This window comes from Sarcophilus harrisii, chromosome 6 (genome assembly GCF_902635505.1).
Source record: "Sarcophilus harrisii chromosome 6, mSarHar1.11, whole genome shotgun sequence".
Lineage (NCBI taxonomy): Eukaryota > Metazoa > Chordata > Mammalia > Dasyuromorphia > Dasyuridae > Sarcophilus > Sarcophilus harrisii.
In genome coordinates this window covers 210,497,650-210,510,420 of record NC_045431.1, presented here as the reverse complement: position 1 = coordinate 210,510,420, position 12,771 = coordinate 210,497,650, and the positions used below count along the sequence as shown (strand labels likewise).

Here is a 12,771-nt window from a genome sequence, read left to right as displayed (position 1 = left end):
TAAATCCAGACTCTGACACTTACTAGCTGTGCGACATGGGAAAAGTCAGTTAACTGTGTTTGCCTCAGTTTCCTCATCTGTAATATGAGCTGGAGAATAAAATTGCAAACAACTCCAGTATTTGTGCCAAGAAAACCCCAAATGGGCTCACAAAGTCTGACAGGCCTGAAATGATGAACAATAACAACAATATAGGATTTAATGATTTTAAAACTTAAACCATGATAACTCACATTGTGATTGATTGTTGGCTTCTGTGAGAAGTTATTTGGGAGAAGGAACAGAATTTGAGCTGAATGTAAAATGTATAGGTGATTTAGAAGGCTCTGGAATTGTGAAGAAGACTCATATCTGAACATGGGAGAATTGAAATGTCAGAGAAGGAGAATAAGGAGAAGGAAGTGGGGAGAAAGCTCAGTGAGATAGGCATGAGAAATAGTGCATTAAGAAGAGATGAAAAGTTTAAGTTGAAAAAAAGAGAAAGAAAATTTGTACTAAAAAAGGACAGAAACTGAACTGAAGAGACAGAACTGAAAAAACAGAGAAGAAAATGAAGGTCCAAAAAGGAATAGACAGATTCCAACTGAAGGAAGAGATGAGGAAGGGTCTAAAAGAGTTGTAGGAGGAAAGAAAAGATGAAAGGCTAAAGAAATAAAAGAAAATAGTTGATGAGGCAATTAAAGAAAAGTACAAAAAATCTTTGTAAGAAAAGGAAAGAGAATGGCCTTTCTCTAAGGTCCTAGAGAAGTGAGAAGAAAGATAACCTTTCTGGAATTGAAGAAACCCATAAATGATTTGTCACAGTAGCTCTCCAGGGTACTGCAAAGTGTGAGGGTCTCACTTTTCTCAAGGATGGAAAGAAGGAAGAACTTTATAATGAACTTTATAGATCCTGTGATATTTTCATCTCTGCCAAGGCTAAAGTGCTGCTATCTATGCTCAAAGAACAGGATGATCTTCCTGGAAGAGACAGTAAATAAACTAGAGAGATAGCTCTTCTTTTAAGACTATCAAGTGGTATTAAGTATCCATTCATAATGAAACAAAACAGTGAAAGAGGACTCCAGTGTAAAATAAAAGAAGAAAAGGGATAGGAAGAAGCAGAGGGGAAATCCTACTAGGATGAGAAGATTGGAGAATAGAAAAAGATCACCCAGAAGAGATGGAGAAGAAAGCTTATTGAATGCTTTAAACTAGGAAACCAAAAAAAAAAAGTTTTTCCTGAATAGAAAAGAGCTGGGTATTTTAAAAGAAGCATTTGTTTGATCTCCAAAAAATGATGACATAGACCCTTGGGTACTTTGAGGTGCCAGATTATCCAGCATAATTTGGAAGGAAAAGAGATGAGTAGTGGTGATAGATGATTCCATGCTAAGAGATACTGAAGCAGTACTCTGTTGACCTAATAAAAACTGGAAAGTCTGAAAACTTCCTGGAGATTGTATCCAAGTCCTAATAGAATTCATTCAATCATATAATTATTACTCACTTGATGTTTCAAATGGATACAAATAATACTTCCAATAGGAACCTAAAATGCACCACTACTAAATCCTGGGCAAAAATCTGAAGTTTATAAGTGTAATAACAAGGTGTTCATCACCATTTCTGTTGAAGTCAATGAACTCATAAGTTTTAAATTAGAAAGGAAGTGGGGCAATGGCAAGAAAACTGACTTTGTATATTTATCTATCTATATAAAACAGAGAATAGTAAGAATGGAGGAAGAATAGCAAGAGCAAACAGATAAAAAACTCAGAAACCAATGGAAATATATAAAAATCAACAATCAAGTTTTATGAGTATATACTCAGAAGTTTATAATAAACTATCATTATTATTGGGGCAGCAGGTGCCAGAGCAACTGGAACACTAGAGCTAAAGTCAGAAAGGTCTGAGTCTAAATCCAGTGTAACTTATTAGCTATGTGACAGAAATATAAAGACAGAGATAGACCGACATTAAGAAACACACATAGCCACAGAGAGAGACAGAAACACAGAGGATGGACAGAGAGACAGACATATGGAGACACAGACAAGGAGAGTTATTTAGCAAGCCTCAGATGTCTATATCCAAATACACAAATTTACGTACCAAGTAAGGTGAAAACAAGATTGTCATACAAGGTGGCAAAATTGACTTCATAAACTTTACTGAAATTTGGAAAGATGAGTCCCTCACCTGGAACATAGGCCTAGAAGCAGGATAGGTATTCCTCAAAGATAAGAGTTTAGGCAAAGGAAGAGAAAATGCATAGTGTTACATAAAAAGATGATACCCTTATATGAGAAAATACAGGAATCAGATAAGGGAAGCATAGTGAAGAGTGACTTCATAAAACTCAGTGAAGCATAGGAAGTGATAAATGAGAAATTTGGGAAACAAATCAGAAGGCTGGCATGGAAATAATATTGATTGTTGACCAATTTTCTGAACCTAGATAGACACGTAGCTCAAAAGATAGATAAATATAGATATACATGGCTAAATATTCATATCTATCTCTGTGTTTCTGTCTTTCTGTCACTTTCTACATCTAAGTCTCTGATTATCTCTATATCTATCAATTTTATGTTTATTTATCTCATTTTATCTCTGTCTCTGTATGAATCTCTTTCAATATCTCTGTCTTCCTGTCTCTGTTTCTGTCAGTATTTCTCTCTCTCTCTGTCTCTGTGTTTCTATCTTTCTCTCTCTCTCTGTCTCTGTGTTTCTATCTTTCTCTGTCTCTCTTTTTCTCTTTCTCATGACAAAAACAAAGATGTTAATATTTTTTTAATTAAATTAAGTAATTTTCTTCCTGAAAAAAAATGTGAAGAAATTGAGAAGTAACTTTCCATTCTGGTTATTAAGAAGCAAATGATAGAAATTAGGTAGAAACAACCATTTCATCTTAAAGATTACTATGGAAAAGGAGAAGAAATCAAGCAAAGTTTATATATACCCAAGATTTTTGAGTTCAAAGAAAATATAGGTAGGAGACTATATATTATTTTAGTAATAATACTAAATATACTACTAGGAGAAGTCATTTGAAAAGAGAGCCAAAGAAGAAATTAGGATGACAACACAGAGGAAATATCTTGATGAAACAAGGAGGGTAAATTGTCTAAAGTGACCAATGTGTCTTTATATAAAGGGAAATTGCCAACCCTTAATTTTTTAAAATACGTAAAGATAAAAGCAATGGTAGGTAATAGTAGATAAATATGAAATAATGGAATGGTCTGTAGGAAAATATTAGAATTGCTAAAGTTGAAGGTGACTTGAGAGTCTGGTGAAAAAAGCTAAGCATAAGGAAAAAATGTAATTTTAAAAGTCATATTTTTTGAAAGAGGAAGCTCAAAGTAAGAAGATCTTTCCTCAGAATGGATTCAACAATGATAAATATGGCAGAAAGAGAAAATAAAACTAGTTATTTTGCTTCCTTTTCTTCTGCGAAAGAGAATGACTTTTGGACCATGAAAGAAGAATGAAAATAGCTAATAGGAAGTTGATGACCAAATAAAAAAAATGAAAATAAGAGAACAGTTAGAAAGAGAGAATCTGCTTTTGATGAGCTCAAGTCACTTGGCCCAGATGAATGATATCTTGAGGTCCTAAAGAAACTGACATATTTGAATTGTGGGTCATTCAATGATATTTAATAAATCATGGAAAACTGGAGAGATATCATAGGACTAGCGAAAGAAAAATGTCATTTTTTTAAATGGAAGAGAATAGAGTATAAAAGTAGAGTCTTACTTTAATTCCTGGCAGAATTTATTAGGAAAGGAATGATTGGTAAACATCTAGAAAGGAAAGTGGGGATCACAAAATCCAGCATAATTTCATGAAGGATAGATTATGCAAAGATGATATCAGTTCCTCTCTCCTGTCCTATTAGGACAGATTTATTAAACTAACAGTTTCTAGGATTGCTACAAATTAAAGTTTACCTAAGTTTTCACAAAGTACTTGACCAAGTCAGTGATGCTATTCTTGTGGAAATGTTGGAAAGATATGGTCTAGATACCATACTAATGGGATGGTCAAATGATCAGAATGAAGATAGTGATTCACCACTTGAAAAAAGTCTCTAGTATATAAAATCATAATTTGTTTTTCATGCTATGCTTTTTAAAAAATAATTTATTTGATTTCTTTACTAAAATTACAGATAGAATGTTTGCTACATTATTGTATGACACAAAATTGAGGTAGATATATAATAGTAAATCCCAGAGTCAGGATTAAAAAATATTTTTATCTATGTTATTGACCAAGTTTAATAATATAGACTATAAAGAAAATAAATACAGAGTCTTGCTGAGGTTCAAAAGGACAACTTCACAAGTATAAGACAAGGGAAGCATGCCTAGACAAACAGGTTACTGAAAAAAAAGTTTCAGATATGTAAGAGTATACTAAAAGCTCAACATGAGTCAAGATAATGATAAGGTTGTCCAGAAAGATAGGATCATTTCAGGTTGCTTTTAGGGAAGAAGAACATTTAGGATTAGGGTACTTTCAGTTCATAGTTCCTAACACCACATTATAGGAAACCCAGTGATAAATTAGACATTGTCCAGAAAATGGCAACCAGAAAGATGAAAAGTCTTGAGTTAAAGTCACAAGCAGATTAGTTGGAGAAATTAGGGATCTTTGATCTAGATAAGATTTGAGGAGATATGTTTAATATTTGAAGACTGCCATGAAAATAAGAAGATTTATTCCACTTGGCTGAAAGGGGAGAAGGAGTATATGGAAGTTTCAGAAAGGCAACCTGGCTTGATAAAAAAAAGAAATTAATCATACTGATCCCCAAATAAAATAGGAAAATCATCACAAGAGGTAATGTTTTCTTTAACACTGGAAGTCTCTGCAAAGACAGATTGACCATTTGACAGGTTTGCTGTAAAGGATACTTTTTCTCAGGTAAAAAGCCACTGAGGTCTCTTACAACTCTGAAATATGTGATTCCATGATTCAATTAATAACAGGTTGAATATTTAAAATGACCAAATAAATATGAGGTAAAAAAAAAAATCCTGTGAACTCACTTTTTTTTGGCATTATCTGGAGTTAAAGCAGCAACATAAAATATCCATTATATTAACTGCAGATGTTCTAGAAATAAAAGTGAAATATAATTTCCTTTCTTTAAAAAATGAATCCAGTCTTAGAAAAAGGTGAAAGACTATTTTAAGAAACCAAAGTCATGATTATCTGCAAAACCAATCATAGAAGAAATGAAGAGGAGCTTTGGAAACCTGAATTTAATGAACCACTTCTTAAAATAGGAAACATATTCATTTAGAATAACTCCTGGAATGACTAGTCTCTTTTGCCAAGGCTTCCAGGCAAAATGTCAATTTCAGAAACGGACTAAGATCACCAATTTATTTCAATGGCTTCTAAAATATTAATTACACAGTCAATGCTGAAAGCTTCTGACCTATGAATTAATCTAATAAATGAAAATTTCCTTTTATTTTATCACAATCTTAATTATATACTCCCAAAACTATTGGACATCTATTCATTTGATATAAAAAATTTTAAACCAAAAATCAAAGTAGTAACCAAAACTCATTTGAAGTCTGAATCTGAGATGTGTAAAAATAAGGAAGAAATCCATGATTGCTTTTTTAGAGTGATTTGATTTCATTTAAAAACCATCAAAAAAGATCTCTTGGCTTTAGTTTTCATTCATATACATATATACATATATATATATATATATATATATATATACATGCTAAAATTAGAAGATAAAAGAGAAGAGTTGTTATTCTAACCCCTTCTTCCCTTCCCAAGTACTCAATCCCCATGTACAATGAACAACTGAGTGAAAATTAAAAACTTTTTTTACCCTAATGAAAAGGATCTTTTCTCCAACTCTGTATCTTCCTTGTGAGAGACGCTCCACACAGAACTTGTTTGGGCATTTGCAAGGGGGATCTTCTGAAATATGTTTCACCTGTAACATAAAAGCAGCCCATTATTTTCTTTCCTGAAGAACATCTGGGATTTAGATAATTCACTTTCTTACTAATAATAGCTAACACGTATATAGCACTTTCAAGTTCACATGCAATCATCCACTTAACCAATAATAGTCACTCAGTACCAGGATTTGTACAAACACAGAACAGATTTAGCTCAAAATATATAAATGTTAAAGTCTAGATATTTCCTGAAGGTATTTATTGGTACCTTTACAAAGGCATAGATATGCTTCAGAACTGCAACATTTGTACAATTTTGTCCAAGGGCATTCTTCCAGTATAATTTATTTTACATCCATCCTTCCTTTTCCACTACCTCTGCCAACATTATAATATCAGGCCCTTATCACATGATTTCTGAAATATTGCAATATAACCTTCATTGTCCCCCTTGATTCCAGTCTTTCCCACCCCAACTCCATATACTGATGCCAGATATATCTTATTAAAACATCACTTTCAGCATGCCATTCCTCCTGATCCAAAAACCACAATGGCTCCCCACTGACTACAAGAATACCATTCAAAGTCTCAGAATTCCAGGATCTCTGCCATTTTGTACCTCCCCACCTCTGCAGTTTCAAACCCTGCTTTTTCAATTGAACAAAAAATATCTTCCTTATATGAAATCTCTGGTGAAGGCTAAAGGATCTATTCATTTTTTCCCCATTGTGCCCATATTCCTTCTTTTGAGCCTTGGCTCACGACACTTCTCTATTCTAGGGATGTCTTTAACCTGCTTATCTTACCCTTCTAAGTCCAGATCAAGTCTGATTGTTCCACTAAATCATTCTGAAAACATATCAGTGCTGTGGTCATTCCTGTCCTCTGAACTCATATTCTTTTGTTACTTTTTTATGCTTGCCTTCTAGAATTGTCTTTTTCTACACCCATTATAATTTTACAATTATATGACCATATTTATTTGTCTTTCCAGTACCTGTATATAATATATATGTAATTGAGATATATTGAATTAAAATAATGCAAAAATAAAAAGTATAATAATGATGATGATTGATGATAATGATGATGATAATGCAATAGTCTAAGAATTATAAGTTTCATTCACCCTTTCAGGTAGTTTTGGGGTTATTAATTCAAATGTGCTGAAAATTTTAATATCAAGACGATATATATATATGATGAAAAAATTATATATATATACTATACATATATAATTTTTTCATCATTTTGCTTTCTGTAATTCCTCAAAGATAAATTTAAGTGTTTTCAAAATAGGAGAAGGTTAACCAATTGTTTTAAAATTAGAAAACATGAATATATTATTTCAAACTTTAGAATTTCTTCCAGGATCCTTTCCTGATATTGCTAGAACCACTTAGTAGTCCACATAATGATACCAAGATATCAAAGCTCCCCAAACTTGTTTTTGAATATATCATTTATTACCTGTATATTTTATACAATTGAGGCATACATTCTATCCAATTTTATGTAACATATGTCCTTACCTATTACATCCTCAAACAAGATTTTAAGTTTAAGGTAAAGTCAATATCTATATTAAATGATGTATATATATATGGTGTTGAAATAATAATGAATACTAAGGAAAAATAGGATCTCATAAAATTCACAAATAAGATTCAAAATAGGTTGGATTTGGAAGTATACCATATTCTGTGTACCTTCTTCCCTGAACATTTTCTGAAGAGAATGCACAAATCACAAGGGGAAAAGAGGGAGTTTGAACACAAGGTACTAGCTGATCCAGTTGGGTTCTGAAGAAGGCCTGATGTCCTCACCAAAAATCTTGATCCATCTTGTTGACCAAGTGTCTGAAATCTATCATTAAGTATTTATCCTTTTGAATGATAATTTTTTTTCTTTCATTTTTTTTCATTTTCATTTTTTTCTTTGTTTTTTTCTAAGGCAAAACAGTTGATAGAGGAATAACACATGGCATTCCTAATACTGTAGTGTAAATTATTTAATTACAAACACCGTTCCTCTCCCAAAGACCTCTGACAATTGTAGAACATTAGGGATCAAAAGAAGGAAGAAAATGGGTGCATAAATGAGAGATGAAAGTTGTGGCAAAAGGAAGGGCAGGGGAAGCTTCATTGCTTTTACAGATATGGGCTATAAAAGATCAGATATTTTCTTGAAACAAGAAGGATAATAGTGCAAACCTGATAACCTTGTTTGTGAATCCTCCAACACAAAGACTATGTTAACTCATAAAACTTTTGCATTGGTATTGAAATTACCAAGAGCAGAACTTCACAAAGATCATGACCAAGAGGAAACTCTTCCATTAGGATGACTGAGATGGGAGCCATGACTCCTTTGCTTTACTTTTCATAAGCATAAGGAAAGTGAGACTGTGTTAGTCATTGCCACGAAGGCAGTCTTCATGACAAAGGAAGAGAAATCTAGCCTGATGTTATCTTCAGAAAATGCCTAGACATAACTAGTAAAGACAGAGTCAGAATTTGAGTTCTGGATGAAAAGAGGCAGACTGCTTCATTGTCAGTGGAGTTAAACCATTTATAAATTAGGATTCTGACAGTAATATGACAGGAAATAAGATACCATGAAGAATGTGGACAGGAAGAAAAGAATTTTCATTCAGAATAGTGCTCCCATTATAATACTGCAGGTTATTTGATCCAGCAATCTCTCTATTGAGCCTGTATCCAAAAGATTTTTTAAAAAGAGAAAAGAATCTCTTATGCAAAAATATTTATCACAGTTCTTTTTGTTGTGCCTTAGAATCAGAAATCAAGGGTATATCCATCAATTCGGGGATGAGTGAACAAGTTATGGTATATGATTATGATAGAATATTATTGTGCTATCATTTCTTATAGCACCTATAAGGTGGATGATTTCAGGGAATAAAGGAAAAATAGAGTTGAACTGATGCAAAGTAAAGTGAACAGAAATGGAAAAATGTACATAGTAACAGCAATATTGTACAATGAAGAATTGTGAAGAAGTATTAATTATTAGTAATACAATCATCTAAGACAATCTCAAAGGACTTATCTGCCTCTAAATAGCGCAGGGCTCCTAGAGGATACACAGAAATATCACCAAAGACAGAAAGCATTTCTTTAAGGAATCCATCTTTGGGAAGTAATATTATGAAAGCTTTCAGATAGTTTCTCAATACTATCATAAGAAGGAGAGATGCTTTCATGGGTAAAAAAATCAGATCAAGAGTTCACTATCACATTATGTGAAAGAATTAGGGTCCCCCAAACTTTGACAGATAATTTATATCAAATCCAAATTAGAAGAAAGAAGATAAAGTTAAGTGTCATCTTATACAACACAAGTAAATGATGGCAGGGCCTGGGAGGCTGTGAGAAGAATAGCAGAATAACTATTTATTCAGAAAAAAAAAGCCTTTGGGATTGTAATAATCAGTAAGCTCATCAGTGTAAGAGTCAACAGTGTAATATGGTAATCAAGGACATGGGATTCAAGAACTGGATTTGAATCTTGGCTCCACTACTTAATGACCTATAATAACTTGGGAAAATCACTTTGATCTTTTGGACCTCAGTTTTTTTCATAAGTAAAATCAAAATATAGGAGGTAGATTACTAGAAGATAACTAAAGTCTCTTCCCACAGAGTTCTTCTATTTTGCTGTGATTGATCCATATCTAAAATTCTATGCTAAGTTTTGGGCACATATTTGGAAGGGCATTGATAAGTTAGTGTATATCTAGAGAATGGCAACCAGGAGAGTGAAAAGGCTAAAAACTATAAAATATAATTAACAGCAGAAAGAATCCTTGGGATATTTATCCTGGAGAAGAGAAGACTGGGGAGATGGTTTTGATGATGGAAAACATAACTGTCTTCAAAATACGGGAAGGATTGGTGCATGGAAGAATGATTAGACGGAGTCTGCTTGACCCCACAATGGGGCCCTAGGAGTAAGGAGAGGAAGGTGTGGAGATATTTCAGCTTCACATAAGAAAATACTCAAAGTTGTCCAAAAAGTGGAAAGAGCTGCCCCAGGAGGTATTAAGTTGCCCATCATGAGTTCTTCAAGTGGAGGCTGGATGACCACTTGTCAGGAATGTTGTAGAAAGGATTCCTGTTCAGGTACGGGTTGGACTGGATGACCTTTGAGGTCCCTTCCAACTTTGATATCCTGTGAGTCTATGAACAAGAGTATTCTGTGGGCAGAGGAAATATGCTGTTAGGAAGGAAATACCTGATAAATGAAATTTATGCTTCTTATATTACCTTGCGATGAACTAGGTTGCTACCATAGACTCTGGCAGGTGTCCTCCTGGCTTCTGGCCAAAGGTCTAGGCCAGGCTTCTGATGAAATGGGATGTCTAAAGTTGCCAAATTACCCTGAATTATACCATCTATTGTTATCGCAAACAGAGGAAGTTGCTTAGGTAGAAGAAGAATACTAATCTTTTCTTAGAACTGTATTCATCACATTCACTGGCTCTCCAGAGAAGGTAAAGGTTTGAATTTAGCTTGTTTCTCTATTCTAGCAAGACTGAATAATGATTTTCAGACTCAATGAATAAATTCGCCTAAATAGATGCCTGTTGTCCTTTCCTACTGATATCCAGACTAAAGAAGGTGTATTGAGCTGGCCACCTAAAAGAGCCATCTATTTCTTTTATCTCATTATTCTTTTACTGAGCCCAAGGAGGAAATATGAGGAGACATTGGCTGTTTTAATACTGTCAGGATGCTATTTATTAAAAAAAAAAAAAAAAAGAAAAAAGAAAAAAAAAAAGAACACTTCCTTGAGCATGATATCTCAACACAAATCTAGCTCTTTTTGCAAATAACAGTTCATTTTACCAGTCAAAAGACCAAATAAATCTCATTCAGCAAACCTAGAGATTCGCAGAAAATCTATGGCCATTTTGGATTCTAATTTTAATAAAAAATGGCACATGAATTTTCATTCCCAACTGGTATTTAACCATAACAAAAGAAATGGTTTCCCTTTCCTAGGAATCTCTCACTGAAAGTGGGAGTCACTTTTATGTGACTTAATTTTTTTTTAATCTGTCACTACTACGTCTGAAATAAAACATTTTTTCATAAAATACTTTAGCTTAAAAGAAACATGAAAAGCACAAATTTAGAGATATCTCCACTCCAAAAGTTCATATGGAATATTTGTGCCTGATCTGTGGTAGAACCTTTGGAATTCATTTTAATTAGTCACAATCAGAAATGCTATACATTGCAAATAGTCTATATGAACCTTTGGAATGGAGAAGTCTCTAAATTTTCACATCTCATGTGTCTTTTGGGCTACCAGAAGCCCACCATAGTGATGTTATTTTAGTTCTCTTCAATTATGAAGAACAATAACTAACCAACCATAATGCCATCACTTTAGTTGAGTGCAAGAGTTTTAGAACATGGCAGCATACAGTTTTCTCCTTGGTGATGAACAATATAATAGCATCTTCAAGTATATTTTGATTCAAATGATTATTACTTTGGCTTATTGATTTTAGAAATTCATCTTTTTAAAAATACAAGAATCTGTAACATTATACAGGGTTGGGTCGATTGAGTGGCTTTTTACAGTCTTTTTTAGATATCTTTAGTTTCATTCCACTTCTCCTGAATGGAGTCAGTGGTGTGATATGGCAGCCAAGAAAGCTAATGTGACCTTAGACTACAAGAAGAGGGACATAACATCCAAGAATCTGAAGCCAAACATGCTGCCGTACTCTGCCCTCAGGTCCCATCTGGAGTATTAAGTTTGGTTTTCGGTGCCACATTTTAGGAAGAACACTGATAAGCTGAAAGGTGAATAGAATGGAACTGCCACTCAAGGAACTGTCAAAGAAATGATGATATATGTCTTCTGGAAAAAAGGGTTGTAGACAGTGGTGATAGTGGTGATAATATATGCTATGATATGATAATTCTTTTTAACAAGGATTGACCCAGAGATCAGAAATAGGACCAGGGAGTAAAAGTTTCAAAGAAACAAATTTAGGAAAATTTCTTATCAATTTGAGTTACCACAAAGTATAAGGGATCACTCTAAGAGGTGATGGATTCCACTTTATTGTTAATCTTAAAGCAAAGGCTGAGTGACCATTTCTTGGCTATATTAAATGGAATGTTGTTTTATTTTTCAGTTACAAGGTTGACTATGAAGCCTTTAAAGTCTCTTCTACCTCTATTTTTAGTGATAAAACTCTTTTTCCAAGATGTTTCCTTTCCTTAGCTCTCTCTCATCTTGCCTCACCATTCCTTCACATACACATCCTTCTCAAGGTTGTTTCCAGGGATAGGGAGAGGTGAAAGAAAGAAGAATAGAATTATTCCAGTCCCTTCTTAAATACTGGAATATGATCCTTTATCTTAACAATAAGATAAAAATTCATCCAAACCTTTGATGGATGGGCTCTGTGGAATTCCTGTCCATGTCTTTCCATGGATATTTAACTTAATTAAAATGGGAATAATAATAGCATCTACTTCATAGGATTGTTGTGAGGATCAATCAAATAACATATGTAAAGCATTTTGTAAAATTTTAAATGCCATATAAATGCTAGGGGTTTTTGTTTGTTTTGATTAAGGAACATTATGAATAATATTGGAGAGTTCATCATCAAGTTTTCACGAAGGGATACATATATATATATATATGTATATATATATATATATATATATATATACACACATACAGAGAGAGAAAAGAAAGAAAGAAAGAGAAAGAAAGAAAGAAAGAAAGAAAGAAAGAAAGAAAGAAAGAAAGAAAGAAAGAAAGAAAGAAAGAAAGAAAGAAA

At 33.3% G+C, this 12,771-nt stretch overlaps 1 protein-coding gene across 2 annotated transcripts in view; it reads right to left on the bottom strand.

Annotated features, from left to right (window-relative positions):
• GAS2 (growth arrest specific 2) overlaps window positions 1-12,771 on the bottom strand; it is a 144,098-nt gene that overhangs the window by 46,482 nt on the left and 84,845 nt on the right. For both annotated transcript variants that reach the window (XM_023506297.2, XM_003773639.4), the window contains exon 7: window positions 5,858-5,965. In XM_023506297.2, the coding sequence (XP_023362065.1) occupies window positions 5,858-5,965 (108 nt within the window). The remainder of the gene's footprint in view (window positions 1-5,857; window positions 5,966-12,771) is intronic.